This window comes from Acanthopagrus latus, chromosome 3 (assembly GCF_904848185.1).
Source record: "Acanthopagrus latus isolate v.2019 chromosome 3, fAcaLat1.1, whole genome shotgun sequence".
NCBI classification, from domain to species: Eukaryota; Metazoa; Chordata; class Actinopteri; order Spariformes; family Sparidae; genus Acanthopagrus; species Acanthopagrus latus.
The window spans coordinates 8,081,050-8,104,666 of record NC_051041.1 but is presented as its reverse complement, the minus strand read 5'-3'; the positions used below and the strand labels follow the sequence as shown (position 1 = coordinate 8,104,666).

The window sequence follows — 23,617 nt, the reverse complement described above, 5'->3', positions numbered from 1 at the left end:
CACAAATTTGTTCGACAAGTTCCACAAAGAACAGGACATCAAGGCTAATACTGATGCAGTTAATAGTTAGCTACTGTTAGCTTCACAGCTAATCAACTTAGCTACCCAGCTACTTAAATCAATGAGGTAGGAAACCTGATTTGCCTCCACTGAAAAGTCCGCCTCAGTTTTGTCTGTACCACAGACTCTGTCTCGGCCACTGCATAGCAATGATCTGTTTTAATGGATGACTTTGTTGCAGGTTCCCTTCCTGAGTTGTACTTTACCCGACAACCGTTGACTAATCAACCTCTAAATTAAATGGCCACGCGCCACAGTATGCTAATGTTCAAGCAATGAAACTGCTACTCCATTCATTTAAAAAGCATTTGAGGTTTGAGTAAATCTAGTTTAAGACTTGTGACTCGACTCTTGACTTGAGTGCAAAGGCTTGAGGCATGCTTCTGACTTGCAAAACGGTAACTTCGCCTCACGTCTGATAACACAAATCCATCATCTTCAATACAATTCCACAACAGTGCTGCAAAATTAATTTAGTATCATAGGAGCTCTGCATCTTAGCATTAAAGCTGCAGAGGAGGCCGACCTTGGAGCCAAACTAATGGACTCCTTTTCACAGGAGAGATTTGACCTGTCACAAGCAAATCTGATATATTAATGATGGATGCATTCCATTTAGGTCAGCCAGTTTCCTGTGCCCTGGTATTAAGCCATTCAGATTCACTGACATGGCTTACGGGGACACTTGACGTGAGGAATTCCACTAATGTTATTATTCACACGTGTGCTGTTTTCTGCTTTGATGTCTTAAAATGTAGATTGTGAATTCCCTTCAGAGGGCGAGCTGTTTACCCTGCTACCATTTATTTAACCATCCTGGCTGTGGTTACATATTTAACGGACAGATATGAGAGTGATATCGATCTTCTCATTTAACTCTTGGCAAGGGAGCGAATAAGATTATTTCCCAAAATGTCAAACCACTCCTTTTAAAATGCTGCCTGCTATCTTGTCTGAAAATAGATCTCTACAGTTCAGCGAATATCAGCGAAACGCCTGCTAAATGAATGTATTGACTGATTCTTTGCACATTCTTGTGATTGGTGCTTTTAAGACGTAAACCAAATGTGTATATTGTGCCCTGATTTACAGTAGACGCATTGTCTGCCATGACATCACCAGCAGCCTACAGAGGCCTGTCTCTCTCTCCCTCTCCTCCTCCATGTTGTCCCTTCCTGCAGCCCCCTCCCCTCTCTCCCCGCCTCACCTCATCTCCCCCATATTCATCGGAGAGTCCAGCTAAATCTAACTTTATTTTGGAGCCGTGAATCTTGTTCTGTCAGATGACCGATCGAGGGCAACCAGGAGGAGAATCGATTGGACACGGGCTGAGCACCGAGATGCATAGTCCTGACCAAGGGGGCCACTTGGTATTGAACCGTCTTCGCAGAGTGCTCTGTGCTCTGAGAAAAAGAGCAGAGCTGGCCTTTATTCTAATGTAGCGGTACGTTATACAAATGGATGTTAAATGAGAAAAAGTACAAAGCCTAATTTAGTGTTCATATGCAGCCCGGCTGCCTGACTCAAGTTATGTTTCGTTTCGTTAGGTTCAATTTTCAATTTCATGTGGTGACTGTGCTTGTGCTCTGGAATGGGGCAAGGCAAACAAGAAACACTCAGTTAGGCCTCAAAGAAGATCATATTCTGGCTAAAGATCTATAGTTTGGTCACCGCAAACGCAGCTGGAGATGTCATGTCGTCCCATGAAAATCATTTGTTTTTTGTCTCCACAAACGCAGCTGGAGATGTCGGTTTTAGATACTGTAACCTGAAACGTGGACGTGTCTCAAGAATACAGACACCATGGTCCCTAGTCAAAAGTATCTGCAAGTTTGACACTTACAAATGGTGAAACTGTCTCAACAGCTGTCACTTTGCCAGGCAGCCTTCTCACCACCAAACCCTCCAGTTTCTGATATGGTAGTCAGGTCATGAACATGATTCATCGATATGTGCAAATGCGAAACTGCGAATCAGTGGATTGCAGAAATCTTTACCTGCCAGCATTGTATCCTGGCATATAGCTCTATGTCTCACAAAATCTAAATTAGTAGTCTATATAATAAAGTCGAGAGGGAGGCAATTGCCATTTGTTGTTTATGACAAACCCATATGACAGGGGTCTTGACTCCTGCGTGATCTCTGTATGAACTTTCAACAGAAGAGGATCGATGTGTTTTGTCACCACGCCACAATAACATTAGCCCCGTCTTGTTTTGAATGGCGCCGCCGCAATTTTGCCATCAAGGATTTCAAGGCTGTCACCGAGGCGGTATCGCATAAATCTGTTGTCTTCTGGATTGAGACGAGCCCCACGTTGGCCAACTCAGGAAAGTGAAAGGAGGGTCATTTGTCAGGCTGAGGCAGCTGGGAAATTGGGAGACGTACTTCAATTTTCAACACATGAGTCATATTTTTCGTCTCCTGCGCAGGGTGGGGGGGGGGGGATAATGTCGCACCAAGTTCAAATGTTTTCCACGCAACACATTACTCATATCTGAGTGGCAAGCCCCTTCAAAAGACATGACGCAGGGGCTGTTCAAAACCGTACCAAAGCAAGGAAAGTGTTGATAAGGCAGCCGTTATTCTGAAGACGTAGAGGTGCATGCCAACTTTTCTCTGAGTCTGACATTCAGCCCGCAGACAGTTGATATCTCTGTTGAGCTCAGGTTCGCACCTCACCTCGCTCTCCCTCTCTTTGCTCAGGCTCTATCAATTGCAACTTTCTCATAAACTTTTTATGCAGCGTGCCGATTTGAAGCATCACTGCAGGCGCTCTCAGCTGTGTTGACAGGTCACAATCAATCTTGATGAATGTGGCGAACTGTGAATGTTTGCGGGGCAATTTTCTATGCTGATGTTCTTTCGGAGAGTTGTTCTCAGTCAGGAAAAAAGAAAGCAAAGGAAGCAGATTAACGTTTAGTTTTTTTCTGTCCTTATTTATGTGAAAGGCCTGCGTTACGCAATCAGATGCAGGGGATCTTTTTTTTCCAGCTCTGTAATTACATAATCATCGTATCATTTCATGGGGGTAATTATTGTGATTAAAAGCCTGATTAAAATTTAAAACGATAGATGCCGTGACCGTGTTATTATTTGAAATTATGATTTCGTGTGAAATAAAGACACAGGGATCTGACTTTTATCAAAAGAAAGATTCGTTCTCATTCATTTTTTATTGAAGTTGTCACAAAAGTTGAGGCTTTCGTTGACGAGCCCCTGATTGCTTTGTTCCGTTCTTGGAGTTGATGTGGGGGATCAAAGCATTATTGTAATCATATAAAAAAAATCAAAACACATATTCAATTGAAACTGTCACTGCCGCCGAAGCTCACAGCCCTCTTCGAGAGAAATAACTTTTCATATGCTTTGGAAAATGACAGATGAATGTAATGAATGCAAAAGCTTCCCGGGGGAAGGATGCGGCCTTTATAAATCGAGCAAAAGCTCTCTGATCTCTCCAGGATGATAGATCGCGCCTTGAACTTATCACACCATTTTGTATTTTATCACAACAAGCATTACTGAGCTTTACTGTGTGTTGTGCATATGAAAAGCGGTGTAATGCAGTGCCGTGGTTGATCAGTGGATCACCCGGGACATTACCAAGATGAACAGTCCCGTTGCGCGAGGTGAAACCCGCGGCCCGATCCCGCACCAGCACGTCTTCCATCAAAGTCGAGATTAAGATGTTGTGCAGTTGTACGCCATCATCGACAGGAATTGTCTGGGACCGACCGGGTCATGCTCGCATCCAGTCGACTTAACTGCCTCCCTGTGCCCCATTGACTGTTGGAGAAATGAGGCGTGCTCAGAGTGAAATGGCGTGTCACTGATGAGGCCACAGAAAGCAACCCCTGTGCACTGGGCGAGAGAGGGCCCTGCATCCTCGAGCAGACGTTAACGTTGGTAAACACTCGCGTTCCCTGTTTTTTTGTGTTCGTCCTCTGATTCATCACCAACACTTGTGCTCAAGATGCCAGTAAACTCAGTTGTCATGGAAACCCATTTGAAGCAAACAAGGAACTCCTTTGGCGACACATGAAACTTGACCTTGAGCCAATTATCATGTTGCTTTACAGCTTCATGGAGAGCATTAAACAAGAGTGCGACAGGTAAATAAATAGTTCATAACAGTTGGAGGGTGTTTCCTCATCGGGATGCTGAGCGGTTTTCTTTATGTGCTCTCGTTTCTGTTAATGATAATGCAGATCGGCGTGTGCAGCGGCGATCCCCGGGCGCTGGCTAATCATCCTGTTAGACTGGATCACACAGACAGGCCCTATGGAGTCTTTAAAGCTTGCTACGCTCACAATGAGCTGAAGTCCTGTTCTGACGGGCTTTTTCATCGAGTATACAGAATGGATTCCTCCTCTTGTTAGGCCACATATGCAAATAAGGAACGAGGCAATCAGTGGAGGGCAATTCCAGTCGGATTAAAGAGCAACTTAACAACAGATCAAACGCAACAGATCAAGGTCCCGAATGTGTTTTTTCTGTGTGTTGTTTGTAAGACAGGAAGTGAGGAAGTGAACAGAAGACTGCACATGTGACTGCGTGTGTGATTTCAATCAATCAAGTGGTTTCCTGCCTTTTACCCACAGCATGCTGGGAAAGGCTCCAGCCTTACTGCTGACAACCCAACCACCAGAATCAATGTTAGCTTAGCACAGTTCCAGAAAACCACATGTAAAATAGTCTTCTTTATGTGTCCACTTTACAGCTGGTTAGGTTCAATTTTCTCTTTCTCTCCTGTCACAACTCTGTGCTTATGCTCCCGTTAGGTTTAGGGTGAGGGTTAGAAAAACATCGTAGCTTGCTAAAAATAACTGTGGTGGTCGCCACAAATATGGCTGGACATGGCCCAACTTTCCCATGAAAAATATCCAGCTTTGGTCAGCACAATACGCAGCTGGACATTTGGAAAAGGTCTCCTCACACGGGCACAGACATGGATTAAGGTGGCCAAGTTCCCATGAAAATTGTTCAGCTTGAAATGTCATGAGGGTCTTAAAAGAAAATCCCATTTTTGACACCACGGACATGACTGGATATGGCCAACTTTCTTTTTAAACTACCCGGGTACACATTTGGATGTATCAATGGTTTGAAGAAACTGCCAACATTGCATCCTGGCGACTTGGATGAATAATGACCCTCGATGGGTCGAAGTTGGTATTGATAAAGCATGGATCTATGATCCTCATTTAGGATTTCTTGCTCTGATGTGTGAAGCATCAGACGTCTTCCGCGCTGCAGGCAGTGTGCTGAAAAACAGACATCACATTCCTTCACACTGCGCACTCCACATGCCAGCCACGTTGTTTTGAAACAATTCCTTTAAAAGTATGCAGCAACTTCCATCAGAGGACGGCACATCCAGAGGATTCACGCTTTGTTCCCCCTGCTTACATAACACCATGCACAATTGATCGAGAGATTTTTGAGATTATTCTGCATCCAGAGACAAACTGCTGCATCCAGTCGACGATGCTGCAGCTGGATCATCCGCTAGCTGTTTGCAGCTTCTAGGATTTGCTGCTTGCACTATTTTCAATTACATCAGTTTACTTAAAAAAAAGTGTAAAAAAAAAAAAAAAAGAAAAAGAAAAAGAAAAAGCGGGCATAATGATCATAATCATCTTGACCAGCTGTGACACCTCCCTCTCTTTGTCTCTCTGTGTCTCGCTTTCCAGCTCTCTCACACATGCAATCAAAGCGTAGAGAGATGACAGGGGGGGAAGGTGCACAGAGCGATTCATGCCAGGCATCTTAAGCTTTTTTAGCACGGATGGCCTTTGGCGATCGCAGAGAAGTGTAGACACCTGAGAATGCCAAGCGTGAACTCGGCGCGTCTGTAATGTTCTTGGGTGAACAAAGAGGCAGAAAAAGAGAGACAAAGCAAACACAAACATTCGAGTCTGCCTCTGGAGACGGAGGGGAAAGCAAAAAAGCCGCCCTGCCTGGCAACAGCACTCATTTTGGCTGGTTTTCATCTGGGCTTGGCCTTTTGACAATAGATGCGATTGAGGAGGTCTTCACAGCCTACATTTTCTATTTGTCTCAAAGGTCATCCTTTTAGGGGGTGGAAGGGGTGAAGGTGTAGTCTGCTCATCATGGTATAAGCAGGCTGTGATGAATGATCGAAGGGCTGTGCACGTGTGTGTGTGCATGAACACAGGGTTGATGTATTCATCAGTATGCATTTGATTATCCGGGTGTGTGTGTGTGTGTGTGTGTGTGTGTGTGTGTGTGTGTGTGTGTGTGTGTGTGTGCGTGGGTTTACATGTGTTTGTGTGCTTTCTATCTTTACACAATGTTTGCCGGTGTGTACATTATGTGTGTGTGTGTGTGTGTGTGTGTGTGTGTGTGTGCGTGTGTGTGTGTGTGGGTGTGTATGTGTATGTAACACATGCCTGAACTCCTCTTGGCACTGGTGTTCAGATGCACCACACTGCTGTGATACTCTCTGTGATACTTGGTTTTGGTTGTCAGTGATCTCTTCACAAAACTCAAAACTCTTATCCGCGCCTGCCTCTCCATCGCCTCTCCATGATGACCCCCATCAATTTTCATAATCATCCTTTTACTCTCCTTTGTTATCGGCCTCCCATCTCCCTCCCCCCGTCTCTCCAACGCCGCATTCTCATCTCCCCCTCTTATCTCCTCCTCGTCTCTCCAGAAGATAGCCTCGATCCAAAGCTGCGCTAAGCCGGCTCTAACTTCAGTCCCATTCTTCTGCATGAATATTTCATTTAAATTTTTTAAAATCATGATCTTATGGGTGACAGGGTAGCTGTAAACACTGTTGATGGGAAGTGAGGATTGGGATCTGGGCCAATTTGTGAAGTTTTGAAACACGCAAATGGACTACTCTCGAGTCAAAGGTACGAAAAGTGGATGCAATTAACAACTTGTTTTATGTTTTACATAAACAGAAAAGCATGCATGAAAAACCTTTAAAACTGATTATGAGAGTGTGTGCGCTGCATCTGTTTAAACATTCCCGTAAAATACACAAGGTAGCGGGCATTGCAATTAGAAGCAATACATAAACACTTTAAATGAATAATTTAAATGTATACCAGTGATAATGTTTAGTTTTTGAAGGTCAGTCAATCGATTACTGCTCGGAAACAGGCTCCTCAGATTCTGCAGTGCTGCAAGGGGTTTCTTCAGTGTGAGGCGAAGCATTGCTCAGCATTATGCTCAACAAATGTTCGAGGAGACGGGGAAAAAGGTTTCTTTCACGTCTGCTCTGACTTTGGTGCGAAGTTGTCTCCATCTATGATATTACACAGAGGAGGACTGTCAGACTATCCCTCCCCACCCCCCTGGGAGTGAGCCACATCTCAGATAAATCAATAACACTTCCTGCCTCCGTCTCGTGGTTATATGAAGGAGCGCGAGCCCAAAATGAACGTACACAATCAATCAAAAACTTGAGAATTTATTTGAAATCTTCCCCAAACAAGGGTGTCTTGCTCCAATATTGGCTTTCAGGGGCTTTGGGTGGGTGGGGGGGGAGTTGAAAAAGTACATCCTGAGTTTAAGAGAGTGATGAATGCTGTGTTCTCGTCTTTGCTGGGGGACATAATAATGATGAGACACATCAATCTTTATTACCACTCCACCACCCAGTCCAGAACATCCAAGGGCAACAGAATATTGCACTCAGAGAACATTTATCTTCACACACCTGCCCATGGCTTTTAGCGATGAGGAATCAGTTACATTCTAGATAATCTCCCTTTTGTTATCTCTATGAAAAATGACTAATTCCACTCCATACGGCCAACTTTAAGCCGAGTAATAAGGATCTTATTTATAGTGAGCAGCAGAATGACTCAATTTTATATATAACAGGGGATAATCCTCATTTCAATCAGTCGCAGGCATAATTTGGTGTGATCCCATTAGTGGAACCGTTCGTCTATCAAGCCGGCGCTGCTCTTTGATTGGTTTCAAGAGGCGAGGCCCCGCCCCCGCGTACCTGTCGATCTGTGAGAGGCCGCCAGAGCCCCCTCACGCCCCGCCCATCGCAGCCCTCCCGCCCCTTTCCACCGGCGTTCAATCGTGAAGCGAGTTGACTGTTGCAGCTCCGTATGTGGCGCATGAGTGTGCGTTTCGGGATGTAACGGCTGCTTCTCGGTGTAGCGATACTGAATTTAGAGATATATATATATATTTATTTATTTACATATACCCTTTGGACTCACAGGAGAGAATACCTAAGGAGAGCGGACACATAGTCAGGGGGTTTCACGACAGCGCGGAGCGGAGGGAGACACGGGAGCGTGGCAGGAGGGACGCTCGAGCAAATCCAACCGACACCGCACGCAGAAATGGCGGAGCACCACGCAGCCAGCGACGGCAAGCACAAAGCGTCCACCAATGCCGGGGGGTCGGTGCACGGGAACAGCAGACCCGGCGCCGCGGGTGGAGGAGGGGGCAAAGTAGGCCTGTCTGGCGGACTGACACAGCCAGCCGGGTGGCAGTCTTTACTCTCCTTCAGCATTCTTTTCCTGGCCTGCCTGGCGGGATTCAGCTCCAGACTTTTCGCGGTGATCCGGTTCGAGAGCATCATCCACGAGTTTGATCCATGGTAAGCTAGCTGACGTTCACCACGGGCATCTTGAGTTGCTTACGAGGGGCAACATATTGAGGTTCGGCTCGCTCGCATGTCATTTAAACAAAAAAGAAAGAAAGAAACCGAAGATGACATTTATTGATCTCACTGTTTAAAAGTCTGTCATTGTTTTGAACGCAGCTTTAACCGCTCCAGTGTTCTGTTCTTACGTTAGCTCCTTGCATTCAAGATAAACTGCTTTCGACAACACTTTGAATACACAGGGGTCAGCGTCCTGATGTGTAGTCCATCTGAGGGACCTTGACATTTAATGACATTAAAACCGCTTTGACCACTGCTACAATGCAGGTATGGTTAGCATTTACCCCAAATAACTCTCAAATATTAGCTTTGATGAGCCACACGAGGAGGCTTCACTTTGCAGATACTGCTCGAGGAAGGAAACGTGTGAATAACTGTCAGGGAAGTGGTTCACGATTTCACTGAAGCGAGCGTGTGGTTAATCTCAATTCAGTGGAAGCGTGTGAAGTTCAGATTGTTTCCTGTACGAGGGGGTGATCGCTGCAGCAGTAATCGATATGATTGATTGAGGCTGTCGCGTAAGTTTACCACAACTTCCTGTCGGCTGTATTAAATAAATGCTCCGTGCATCCTAAGCGTATACGGGACCTAGCAGGTGGTCATCAAGGAAGAGCAGACTGCTTTATAACCCGGAAGACAATTGATCCGCTGTGGTGTGTCCGTCATCACAATGCAGGATTATTCCGCGGTGGAACTAGTGTCACATGGGTCCGTGAGCGTCCGCCTGGTTGCGATGCACTGTCACTCCCTCACTGCTCCTCTTAACACTCAACGAGACAGCACGACGGATACATTCATTTTATTAATTTTCAAGGACAGGTGCTCCATCATGTTCAGGGTGACACTCGCCTCTTCAATTACGTTGATAACTTGATTGCATTGTACAGCCGAGGGCCACGGCTCGGGGCAATGGGAGGTTCAGCATGGTTCAGAGAGTGCTTGATCCTGCCATGACTGGAATTTGCGCAAGGGACTGACCTTTTAGTAATGAGAAGTACCAAGTGGCACACATGCATTAGAAGCTGCATTCTTTTCTGTACAGCCTTCATATATCCGATTAACATTCTGGGTGGTCACACAGTTGCTATTAGGGATGGGAAGCAAAAAGATTTTAATGTGTATTGAGGTAAATATATTAAAAAAAACACAAGTTGACCATGGTGAGTTAAAATGTTTCGGGACAGTCGAGATAATCATAAGTATCTGCACCTGAATGACTTGTAATAGCTGTGTCACTCACTGACATACAGTTTTATATTGGTGTTGCCTAAGCTTGTTACCAAGGCGGATGCCATTGCCTGCAAATTGTATCCCCCATGAGACCAACACTGTGTTTAAATACTACAGATTTCAAATTAAAAACAAGAAGGAGGTGAAGTTACCATCATTTGTTTTTGTACCACGATTTGTTTGATATTCCATTCGAATTTTTCCATTTTTTTAAATTATTATTATTTTTTTAGCACTGACAGTTATACTGATGTTTGGCTTTATGCCCTGACAACTGTCATTTACATTTTTTAAGAGGTACGCTTGAACGCACCGTGACGTCCCTGTTGGCACACATGCCCCTGGCATATTTGAGAATTTAACAAGCGCACCTGAATGCACCATGAAGTTTCCAGATGGTAGAGGAGAGAAGAATAGATACATCTGCAAAGATAAACATCATCACAACGTGGCAGAAACTCTCTATTAAATGACTTTGTCAATACTGCATCAGATTTTGATTGCTGAAACTGAAGGCTTGTTGGATTTGAAATAGAAATCGTGACACATTATATTTAATTTATGCAGGAAGACCTTCATGATTCATGATTACTTTTTTGAGATCCGTAAAATTTAAGTTTCAGGAATACTATTCTGAATCACAAATATGTGTGACAGGATAATTGTGACATGAAAGTTTCGTATCCTCTCATGCAAAGTTGCCATATTTACTGTGGTTTTCAGCTGCACCTCACGGTGAAAGTGAGAAACGGAATGAAAAGCGGTATCAGTTTCCAGCGTTTTCTGAGTGAAAACGGCAAGCTCCTCTTTTGGCAACATGTCACAGAGAGGAAAGCAAAGGCACCCTTTGATATTCAAAAGTTTAAAAGCCCTCGCAGCTATGAGAAGTCTACATCTGTTGTTCTCAGAAAAAAAAAATTCTCTTGGACCCCGAAAACAAAGACACGCTTGGATGAAACCTTCTGTTGCCGGCTTGAATGTGCAAATTTGTGAGTTTAGCCACAAAGTGATGCTGTTTTTTTTTGGTTTTTTTTTAATAGAATGGTCCACTTATTAATTACTGGAAAGAGAAGTACTGCAAATAATCATCATTTCATATGCAAAATACCTTTTATCAAAAAAAAAAATTAACCCAGAAATATATCTGTAGAGGCCTCTTTATAAATCTTGCAACACCAATCCTTTCTCCAGTCATCTTTTGACCCCATGTGTAATCCTGATCAGCCTGCTGAAAAGTATTGCCCTACATTTATACAATCGTTAACACTCTCGGGAATTCTTCAGTGTGTATGGCTGCCATAATAACACTAAAGCTATTGTATAGATTAACACATACACCTGACCCCAGCAAGTACTGACTTTTTATGCCAAGAATATTAAATGGGGCATTATTTAAAGATTTATTCAGTTGACTCTCAGAATGAGATTTGACTACATCGCTCTCAAAAAGCATGTTTGTATATTAATGTTGCATCACGCATTACAACCTCTTCACCTTTTTTTGACGGCGAGGAATCAAATTTCACATTTTTTTTCAACTGCAGGATGGTGATTGTTGCCATCCCTCCCAGACATGCATGATTAGTGCCGTTGTCCTCTGAATGCTTGGATGCTGTTATTGATTTTCTTTTTTTTTTCTCTCTCTGCAAAGCGCTTCACATTATCTGCATCTAACCATTACGTTAAACGAGCTGGCAATTTGAAGAATCATGTTTGGATTTTCACAAGCTCCAAATGTCAGGCTTATTCTGCAGTATGCAAACAGCACATGCTGTACTGATTTGTAGGCGAGTCCCTGATATGACTTGACTGTAATCTGGCTGCGCTCATTTAGCTCTCCTAATATTTGTTGATTATCCAAAGACTGCAGGGTGCTTTTGTTGGCATTTAAGTAAGATTTTTTTCTCTTCTCCATTCATGAAAGTAATTAACTTCTTAAGTTGTGTCTCGACTTAAAAATGCATTTTGCTGACTTTTACCAACTCCAAATTAATGCCCAATCTTTTTTTTTTTTTTTTTTTAATTGGCAGAGTCACAGCATAATTTCTGCTGAGAATATTGTTGTGAGTGCCTGCTAGACTTCACCACCCACCCCCCCCCAAAAACCCTGCTGGTGCAGATATCTCATTCATTCATTCATTCATTCATTTATTTATTTTTTAAGCACCAGCATTCACCAGCCTGCTTCTGTTGCTCCTCAGAGGGGAAAGATTTGTTCCTGCTCCTGGAGTTGACTTTCAGACAAAAGCTCTGTCTAGTTTATTGAGTTTGTGGGAGAAAAATGTAGCTAGACAGAAAGCTGTATGTTGTGTGCGGGGTGGTGAGCTTTTCCTTGGAAGATTTGCAACCTCGGTTCTGTCAGGAAACAGAGTCCATTCTGACAGTAGAGTGAGGTGAGAGGAACGTTTCTGTCAGGCTAATAACAAGGTGGATACTCTGGTATTGTGGCACACACACACACACACACACACACACACACACACACACACACACACACACACACACACACACAGACACACACACACTAAGACTCGTACTCTCCCTTCAGCTGATATCAGAACTGCTGCTGCTTCGCATGACTGGAGCTTTGTTCAAGGTCTAGATGGATGTTCCATAGCCTTTAGCAGCAAATTCCTCTAAAGCTGTGTGAATCAATTTGTCGATTTGAATAGCACCAAAATGTGCACACTATGGTTAGTTGAAAGAATTTTAGTTCTTGCTCTATCACATATTTGCTCTATCACGCTATGACTGACCCAAAAGCTTATACTGTCGCCATGGTAATCAACATCCAAATCAGTGTTCGAAGGAAAGAGGCGTTGTGCCGTCTAAAAAGCAGAAGCGAAAGACTGATAAAGAGAGTGAGAAACGGAGCTCCTCTGAGGCATTGAAGAAGTCTCAAAGTGAGATTTCTGCTCTACATACACAGATGTGGTTCCACGAGCACAGGGCTGTGATAAAGCCCGACCCCTCACACTAGCGAACTCGCTCACTCACCAAGTTCACATTTGAGACTTTGATTTCTGTTTTCTCTTATTAGACTCTTAATTACCACGTTATGTGAAGTATTTGAGTTACTAATGACCGTAACATTGGTGGCTTGTGCTGTTTGCACACACACACACCCCCTCTCCATCTCGAAGCTTTGAATATTCAGCAAATCCCCAAAAATGGTATTCAGCCCCGTGGGCCCTGATGCACTAAGCCAAAGGTTGGCTGTTAGCTAATGTTGGAGCTATCTGTGAGCCTCTATGACCCTAGTTATTGGGGTTCGTCCCTCAGCATTACCACTGGTTGCTTATTTGCAGAATGAGCATGTAGAATCGGCGATGGTGAGAGTCAACAAAAAGGCTGCTGTATCATGCTAACAGTTTATTTACACGCTGTCCAAAGTCTTCTGGTTTGCCTTAATGAAAGACAAATATAGACTACCACTACCTGGTATTTCGGAGAGGTATTTCCCCTCATGCAGGCGCATGATATCCAGATCCAACTATTTTCTCTCCCAATATTTGGATACCTCAAGTAGGGATCAATACCAGTGCTGCTTTATCAGAAATGTTACAACCTGTACATCTCACTGCATGAAACATGTAGTCTTGAAGTTGTTTGGATAGGCTAAAAAGGTAATTTGTAGGTTAAGGTGAGAGTCATAGGCATTGTCATTTTCTTGCCATCTGCTCCTGTAGTGTTTCTGTACCATCTGTGTGCTCACTCACTACAGCAGCTTTACAGAGTTAAGAGAAGATTTTCCGACCAAGAGTCAATTGGAAAAGTGCCCAACATATTCTAAAACACACCGTCTTATTTCTGCACTGTCTCTCAGTTGATCCTTTTTGCCTGCATGCTCTTTCACCTGTCTTTCCCTTTTGTGTTTGGTTCTAGCGGATTAGATTTTTTTTCTTGGGGAAACACAAATCTAAAAAAAAACTGTAACAGGCACTTTCAGCCGCTCTGTCAATATCCTAATTAGAGTTGGAAACCTGCAGAACTGGCAGCTCTACACACCACAGTAGACAGAAACTAATACAGCAGCTCAGACCTTTCTGTAGAAGTGACACAACGTCCCGCTAGACACAGAGAAATGATCCAGTTTTATTCACCTGCTTAATTCTAAAACGAGAGAGGTGTGATTTTAACACCTGTGATGTCAGTAGTTTCACAGATTCCATTGCAATCATCCACTTTCTCAAACAACACATCAGCTAACGCCTCAGAAAGTGTTTCCGACCCCCTTTTGAAAATAAAGTTGTTGATGCTGAAAGTTAAGTGCTGTGAAAATGAAAACTCCCCACAATTGATGCTACCACCTTTTTTTTTTTTTAAAGACAGCAAAATTAATAGGTGTAGCAGCTTTTTGTGTGTGTAGTCTCTTTGCCACCGTTTCGCCCCCCTTGTCTTTTTCACACACACAAAAAAAGAAAAAACATGACGTCTAGCTCAAAGTAGATTAGGCCATCCCAGGAGCAGCTGCTGGCAGAGCAACACGTTAGCTGGTGCAGTAGTGTGGGAAAATGGAGAATAAGTCATGATTGATCTTCCTACCAGACTCTTGGCTGGAGCTGTGATCCCTGGCTAAACCCCCGACTGACTGTCCAACGGCTTATGAAATATTCAGTGTTGAGACGGTGCCAGTTACCTGCAGCAGAAAAAGGTTTTGTGATTGCCCTTCCTCGGCCATTATAGGTGGGTTTCTGAGATGTGAGTTATTCTGTTTAATATATTGGAGACTCTAACTGATTAGCCATTTCACAGCATACGTCAGCTCCTTTGTCTCCTCCCTGGTCCCACAGAACACTTGCACTTGCTGCTTCCTTCACAGTCAGGAGACTGGATGTCAAGCCGCTGATGATTAAGTGCTATTTCTCAGGCCAGGCCTCCCAGCAGGCTAGTGTCGGGAAAAGCACGAGGGGGAGTCTCTGAATCCAAGGTGTGCTCCGGGTGTGCAAAACGGGGAGAGACAGATCTGTTCCAAGGCACCTGGGGGCAAGTGTAGATGAGCTGTGATGAGGAGGAGCATCGGGGATGGAGACACCAATGGCTAGCACAATGAAAGGAATACAAACAGTCCAATTTCATGCCAGATTTAGTTGTTTGTCTTTTGATTTCTGCAACAAATGTAGGGGGCAGATGTGCCAAAGTTGGCAATAACAAGAGATGTTTGCTTTATGCCTGTGGCCTACCGTTGAGTTTAGGTTTTAGCCCTCTAAAGGGCAACCCTGGTCTAGACTGACTAATTAATTCTTCCATCCAAAAAAATGTCAGAAAATGGTGACAAATTCCAGTTTCTCTCTAATTGTCTTTAATTTTTTTTCTTTGCACATCATTACTTTAATGATCAACTGATTATCCAAAAAGTTTATTTATAGACTGCTTGTTGCAGCTGTAGATTGCATTAAATAAATAAATAAATTAATGATAAAGGCCCATCTAACACTACTTAAGTTTGACAGTTATACATCTAGAACATTTCTATGTCACTTTACTGTGTCGCTGAATCTCTTCCTTCTGTCTTCATACCCTCTAAAGGTTACCCTCTTGGCTGTAGATAATGTGCATTCAGCTCTTTTGCAAGCTATTCCAGGATGCTGCTCAGGACACTAACAACAGGGCGGTACACATTATAAAGGTGAAAGGCACCGCTCGTTTCATTCACACTGAATTGTGGTAGCTGATGCCCCAGTTTTTAGCCCACAATTTGCCTGTCAGCCAATTTGGCCGGGCCATTCTGAACGCGTTTGCAAGATTGCCACCTAACAAGAGGTGCCTGTCAGCAGCCCGAAGGCCACACGAGTCGCAGATGTCTTGATGGAGGATAATGGCACTGAGATGTAGCCCCATTTGTTAGTGTGATGAATTGCCTCTGCTGTGTTGTTCGGAGCAATATTTGTGTTTTGTATGCTCACCGCACCTTATAAGCTTGTGTTTAAAGCCTTTTTTAGTGTTTGTTTAATTTGACATTTAATTATGTGGGGGTGGGAGAGGGTCAGCATAGCCCACTGCTTGCATAAGCAAGTACAGTACAATGCAGCCAATTGCCATTATTCATTACAAATTACCTTGAGCGATTCCTCTGCCCTACCTTTGCTGAACCACAGTCTTCCCACTAGTTTTGGCAGTCACTGCTAATGAGATTTTAAGAGCATTGTTCTCTGACGGCTTCGAGCACTGTGTTCTAACTCTTGGCTCTTTATTGAAGGGTAAAGTCTGGGATCTTGTACACCCAAATGCGTTGCTTACATCTTCAAATAAAAGACGTAGATGGCGGTGTTTGCTATACTGTGCCGGGTCTCCAAAGTTTAATTAAGTAAGTTAAATTTACTTAACGTCAGGACATTGCTCCATAACAAATATAGTCTATAAATAGTTTCCTCAGTTAGAAAAACATAAATGAAAATTCAGCAACCAAAACAGTAGAAATTACATAACAAATTCATGTAGTGGTTATTATCTGTTTCCAAATGACTGTTTCCTTCTAGTTTTATTGCTGTGACAGAAAAACACAGAATTGAAAGTGTGAACCAACATGACCTGGCAGTGAAAAAGGAATGCTTTGGTTGTGTGGGAACATTTTGACAGAGATGATAATGCAGGTTTCTGTGATTTCTTCACATAATTTAACATTAACATGTTGTGACAGCTCTGATGTTTGATTGAAGGACAGCTTCCAAGAATCCTTGAAACACATGTAGTGTGGGTAGGCTCCTGCCGCTGCTGGTTGGCTGAAGTATAACACTGCTATTTACATAGGATTGAACTAAAGTATTGAGGCTTTGTTTTTTATTAATTCAGCAAGTCAATGCCCTGGCTTTGAAAATGTTGTATGAAGGTTGGAATGATGCTGATTAAAGATGTTATTGTTAGACAGAAAAGATCTGATACAGGGATTATGTAAATAAATTGTTGATGATAGTTGTTAGAGGGTGGACTTTCAAAGAGTTCTTAAGCAAGACCATTTCACAAAGATCACATCAATTTTATTGCACTGTTCTACTTGTATTGTGCAGACTGAATATGTCTTCATATAAATGTCTAAATAGCATTGTGCCTAATATTTATATTCTCTATTGGAACTGATCTTGGAGTTGGCCCAAACAAACTTGGGTTGCAGAGCTGAATTTATTCACTGTTGTGGTACAAAGGTGAAGGTAAAACAGTCTCAAAGGAAGGGTTCACTTTAAATAAAATAATCACTGCTCTGCACAGTATACAACAAACATCTACCATTCAACTACAGCAACTGAGATATGAAACTAATGCACAGTGACTGTGTGTCAGAGGCTGTGTCCGAAATCACTCACTGCTCCCCATATAGTGCACTACATAGTGACTACGCCACTTTATAGTGCTGTCCGAATGTCTAGTGGGAAATATTATGCCCTATATAGTGCACTCAGAGTATCCCACAGTGCATCGGTGGTGTACAACTGATGGTCATCCGAAAGTGCGTTTTTCTTTCCACTGATGAGCTCACTATATAGTCCACTATGTTGGACTCCCTATGTAGTGACTAGGGAGTAGGGAATGAGTGGGTGATTTCGGACACAGCTAGAGAGAGAAGGCCAAGATGGCGAACATGTAGAGAGAAGAAGCGCCAAGATGGGCGACATGCTGTCTAGGAAGATGACGTCACAAAGTGTTTGAGATGGCGGATGTGGCCACATCATGGGGCTGGTCAATGTTCACACGCTTGGCTTGAACAAATAATGGTGAAGCAGTGTCTGTTGAACGAACTTGACTTTAATCACAGTGCAGTTTGGAAAGAGTTGGACTCTGATATTCTGAATTTGATGTAGGTGCTACCACAACACACACTGATGTTATATTGTGGTTGTTAACAATTTGTTTTCAACATGCTGCGTGTGTTTGTGTACACATGTTGGTTAGCTAATCACATTCTGCTGGTCCTTGATGCAAACTTGTATGCCCACAAGCTGGCCAAGGTAACACAAAGAGTGGAGAGGCTCAGATGAGCACAGTGAAGAGCAAGCAAAAATCAGTGTTTTATAGTGTAAAACTAGCAGCAAAAAGGACTAGATGGTCCGCAAACTCACAATGTAGCTTAAACCATGTGGGAAGGTTCCAACAACACTGAGAACCATCTACAGAAAAAGCAAAAGGAAACTCTGGACAAACTTGCCTGCACACACATGCTCTCATATCAGTGTGTGTCACACAGAGTGGAGATGCGTGGTTGATGCAGCCTTCTTCAAGCTGTTTGTTCTGCGTTGTCATGTGTGCTTTGATGTGATTGTTCTTCCATGACCACTCAGCCTGCAGAACCCATCCGTCTGGGGTAAAACAGAAGGAGCTACATGTCCGCTTAACAAGTGAACATAATTGTAATTGACGGCATTCTCTCATGTGTTTTCCTATAGCATTCTGTGCATCAGGAGTAGAAGTATGTTAAAAGTCAGCACTCTGTCTTTGGCCTTCGCCAGCACCACGACAGACAACTGTTCACTCTTCCGTCTCACTGACCTCAGACATATTAGACCCCTAATATATGGTTTTCTGAGTATAGTCTTAGACCTTGGAAAAGGTGTTGCAAAGTTAGTTTTGGCACAAGAATAGCTGTCAAGACCAAGTGGTGAAAGACCAACAGATGGAGAGGGTGCAACCCAGAAGTTGTCTTTATTCTGAGGGGAAGCCACACTTGCACGAGAAAACATAATATCTGCTTGTTTGAAAGCCTTGTGGCTCTGTCTGTGGTCACTGTAGATCCTTGTTGGTCAGACAATTCTTGAATATTGGCTCAGCCCTCCTGTTTTGCCTTTCTCTTTGACATCTGCTTTGAAGTGGTCCTTGATGATTTCTGCATGGTGTGGGGTGGAAGTGGGGCCGAGGGGGAACAGAGAGAGGATCGGTGCTTATCATACATCCCCATCCTCTTACTGACAGGAGTCAGCATGCAGCTCTGTGGGCGAGCACACCTGCATACTGAGAGGACAAAGGAGTGAGAGAAATGCTGGTAGGATGGTAGGAGGCGGAGAGGGAGAAATTAATGCCTGCCAGGCATTCAATCTGAGGGAGGTTTTGGTGGTGGAGCCAAAGAGATTTCATTGTTCCAAACACTGCTTCATCAGTTTGTTTGTGAGTGCATGTTCATGTGTAATGTCTTCGCATTATGCTTTTATGCGGGGAGGATAGGGTTGATTTATTATTTTGTCTGTATCGGCCTCAGGTTAAATTCGAAAGTCTTCTGTAGCTGATAGAATACTTACAGCAGAGCCAGTTTAATAAGATCAGCTGCTTAAAGCATCTCAAAAGCATTACTGAATAGTTAAAATAGCTCAACTCAGCTTATTCTGGAGTAGTTTGTCTCCCTCTGATATAATCCCTCCAGCAGTTTGCAAAAAACTCCCCAGGAATTCACTGTTTAGTATCAGCAGGTAGATAGCTAAGAGCTGCTTAATCAAATAAATCCCAAAGAAGAGGTTATTATGAAGGTCAAGAAATAACTTTGGTGCTTGCTATTGCTTACTGTTTGGTGCAGTCATGTGGTCATTTGCGTTCTGTACTCGGTTTGCTCTGTTATATGAAATTGCCACTGCATGTTTTCACATTGAGATTTGCCTGCTTAATTCTGCTTGTGTTGATATGCCCGTTGGCTGGATCCCTGGATAGATGATTGGCTAGCAGTCAGTTTGGCACCTCTTAAATGCCTTGTATTCTCCTGTTATTTAGACTCTGTTATCTTTTCATTGGGTGTCGTTCCTTGTTTCAAGATGATGATTTCTGGAGGCTTCTAGCATATTTTGGTGTCTCTGAGTGTGAATCGGTCGTTTGATGAGATTATTACAGTTCAAAACAGCCTGTTTAGTGTTTTTATATGAATGCAAATAAACTCAACCAATAACCATATATTATCTCAGATATAAGATTGTTGTAGGAATGTTGTCTTATGAATGTTGGATTTGGATGATATGCTTATCTCCAGATTCAATAATATCATGGTACTTTGGTACCAGTTCGATATGTAGTGCGAGTCTACAAGTATTACAATTGGATATTTTGATTTATTGTCATTTTTGATTTTTTTAAAACTGTCTTTTCAGCCCCATATAATGCAGCGGTCTATTTAGCTGTTATAAGAATAATAAATTAAATGGGGAAATATAAAACATATACACTGTATGCATGCTGTCCGCTCCTGGCATGCAATGTCTTCACTGTATTGGCTGTATTCTTAAACTCTGGGTATTTTGAGTGAGTTTTGACCCTGTCAGGTTTCTGTACCTGTTAGGTGTGGTGATGCATTGAAGCTGCAGAGTAGCTGCTTGAGATGACAGTGTAGTAGCAACTTACCACAGAGCAAGTATGAGCAAGTTTCATTTTATGTCGAGCGTGTGAAATAAAATGGATTATTAACACACTGTGATAGTCGCAATGCTAATTTCTGTTAGTGTTTTACTAATGTGATTATTTGTTAGCCTGAAGCTAAAGAGCTAAGCACTAGTTTATATAAAATCAACTAGGCAATAATCAGGAACTGTAAAAAAGCAACCACACACATGAGTGGATAAGTTTTTTTCTGCATTGGTTTCTTACATTGGTTTAAGTCTACACCAATAGAGAAGTGTCAGGAATTAAAAATACTCTGCTGCTCGTGCCCTTGACCAGAGTACTGGCCTCAGAACTTTAGTTGGTCTCTGAGTGCCAATGCAATAGCTTCCCAAAGCTCTTGAAAATTGGTATGTGTCAAAGATATATGAAATACTTTTTTAAGAGGAGCAGATACAATTGGGGCTGCAACTGATGAATATTTTTTTATTGGTGATTACCCATTAGATCTATAAAAAATTCATAAAACTCGAGTTGTCCATCACGATCTCCTAAAACCCAGGAAACATGTGGAGATATCTGACAGTCAAAAAGGGAAATCTATTCGGCTGATTCTCACATAAGACTAAGAAGCCCAGCAAATATTTCCATTTGAAAGGCTAAAACTTGCAGTTCAAAGTAATTTGCAACAAGAGGGTAATGTTTACTACAGCTTCCAGTAAATTCTGTCATCTTGTGGTAGAGACAGATGTTCTTACTGGCATAGAAACTAAAGACAAAAATGGAATGATAACATAAGAGCGGCTGATTATGTCAGTGTTTTTTTTTTTGTGGCAATGCGGTTTTTACATGATTGACACCTGTTTTTATTATACTCAGAACAAACAATCCAGATTATTTCCTTGATTTCCTCAGTTTTTTTCGTTTTGTTTTGGAAACGATTATTGGTAAGTATAACGTTACTCTGCCCATTGTATGTCTGCCAAGGGGCATCTCTATTACGGCAGCACCCGGCCTCTTGTTTTCGCGGTGCAGATGTGTCTATTGTTCAGCTGTTGTTTGTTTTCATTCTCATCGGCCCATTGAGAGCGGATGACTTTATTGTCACAGCCTAGCCTCTGGCAAGCCCACCTGGTGTGACATTACGAAGCATTGTGGTCCGAGGCCACAGCTTTGTTTCAGGTCGCCAGAGCAGCCGAGTGCCAGGCAACGACACCACTGCTCAGGGTTGCTTTTTTATTATTGTAGGACACAGATGAATGAGGAGTGGTTGAGGGGAGGAGTAGGTGGAAGAAGGCTCTGGGCAGCCCAAGAGAAATGACAGATGGACGAATGGAGTGGTGTCAAGCGGGACAGAATGACAGCTGGAATAGGTTGTCAATCTGCGACTGGCCGCAAAAGACGAGCCTGTCACGGGGCTGCCATATCAACTGGGTTATCAAGTAGAGCAGCTGACGGGTAGTCTGGGGAACCACACCAGCTATGAAACAATGTGAATAAAGAGTGAATTTAACCCCCTGCGAGAGGCTGAAATGTGCCTGATGTCTGTCTTTAAAGTAAAAATGCTAACACAAATTGCCAATCATTTTGCCAAACAGAGGCCTGTGATAATTTTAGTCTTTTGCAATCAGCATGTCAGGGATTTGGGGTTGTAGTTCTGGCTGAACATCTGTTCTGTTGTCAGAGAACTGAACAAGTAAGAAATTTTGATCACAGCTCATAATGTCGAACAGCAGCCAACAGCTCTGCTGCGATATTGACTTAATTGACATTTAAAAGTGATGATAGAGAAGGTCAGGAGCAGCAAAAGACTATCAACTACAGCCAGGAAGCATCTTTTACATGATCTAAATGAGCTAAAAATTTGTATTTATGCTTGTAACAAATGCAGAAAGTGATCAAAATAACTCTAAACTGTATTTATAATGTGGCAGCCAAAGAAGACACGCTTTGATTCTGAAAGTTGGTGTTACACTAAACCATGATATTATTGTCAGGAAATGTCAGACAACGCTTGCCCAACCCATGCGAACATGCAGTTTGAAACAAACTGGGTGGTAATTTTTAAGTTAAATGAGGTCTACTGTTGATATTAGCACTTCACAAATGGAGCTTGACACCACAGTGGGCCTTTGTAAAACATAACGCATATTGCAAATTAGCATTGTAATGCAAACCTTATTGTTTTACTATAATTGTAGACAAAAGTCACTTTGTGGCATGTAGATTCTTAAAACACAAACCAATAAAAGCCATTATTTTACAGATAAATACAGCATTTGAACATTTAAAATTATCAACATTTTTTTTACCCATGAATTTGATTTGGCAGACGATCCATTCCATTGTCCCAATATACCGATATTAACTGCATTAATGAAAATGTTCTCCGTTTTTGCTGACCTCTAAAAACGGATGACAGTCCTTGATTCCCTGCATGACAAAGGTGAAATTTCTGCTGAACAGGGAAATGGGAGGGATATCGAGACTGAAATTAATCACCCACAACATATTAATCAAGAAAGTTAAAAGCCCCTAAAAATCCATTATAGGTGTTTAATATCCAAGGTGGGAGGTTTAACCCTTTCCGTGACAGGACTACTGAGGTGTTTGTGTAAGCTGTGGACATTTAGCTTGAACCACAAGGCAGTTATATGGAAAGGAACATTTTGATTTGTCAAATTGTGACAACTATGACTTTTAGACGTCCTCATTCATTCATGAGAACAGCCCACACAGAAACCTGTAGGAGACTAGGGATGCTTTTATATCAGCCCAAACCTGAGGGGTGAGTCATTATTTAAACACCTGCCTTCCACTACCATCTTCTTGCCAGTAGTCAGAGTGACAGAAGGCACAATGTAATGTGAGTGCTTGCCGAGAGCACAGGTTTCCCAGGTGGAAACGGTGGGCATTGTTGGCATGCAGCTAACCTGCTGCTATAAAAAGTCTAAGGAGTGTTTTGAGAATAGTTTGACTCATTGTGGCTCCTGGCAACCTACAGCTGGCACTGATGCACTTGCAGGCCATTAGATAAACGTTTGTTTCGGGCTTAAGACATCGCTGATGTAATAAACTCTTTCAAATTCTATTGAAAGCTGATGGGCTCATTGCAGTGTTTTCTAACCCTATTCTGGTTATGCTAAATATATGTCGGCTCTTGAAAAAATGAAATATAAAGGTTTGTGAAATTCCCTCTCTCAAGCTGTGTGCAACACAAAAAAAGCCCTCAGCTTACCAACCCTTTTGTATCAGTGGCCACACCTGAAAGTCATTCAAGTAGTTTCTACAATGCGCTGTCTGTCGTGTCTGAAGACAAAATTGTTTTATAGCTTTTCTGAGGTGAGGTTTAAAAGCCTGCTGTTGTAGAGA

At 42.7% G+C, this 23,617-nt stretch overlaps 1 protein-coding gene across 1 annotated transcript in view; it reads left to right on the top strand.

Annotated features, from left to right (window-relative positions):
- Window positions 1-8,115: 8,115 nt before the first annotated feature.
- LOC119016925 (dolichyl-diphosphooligosaccharide--protein glycosyltransferase subunit STT3B) overlaps window positions 8,116-23,617 on the top strand; it is an 85,888-nt gene continuing 70,386 nt past the window's right edge. Inside the window, exon 1 of the mRNA XM_037093291.1 lies at window positions 8,116-8,665. Within this exon, the coding sequence (XP_036949186.1) occupies window positions 8,406-8,665 (260 nt within the window). The 5' untranslated portion in view covers window positions 8,116-8,405. The remainder of the gene's footprint in view (window positions 8,666-23,617) is intronic.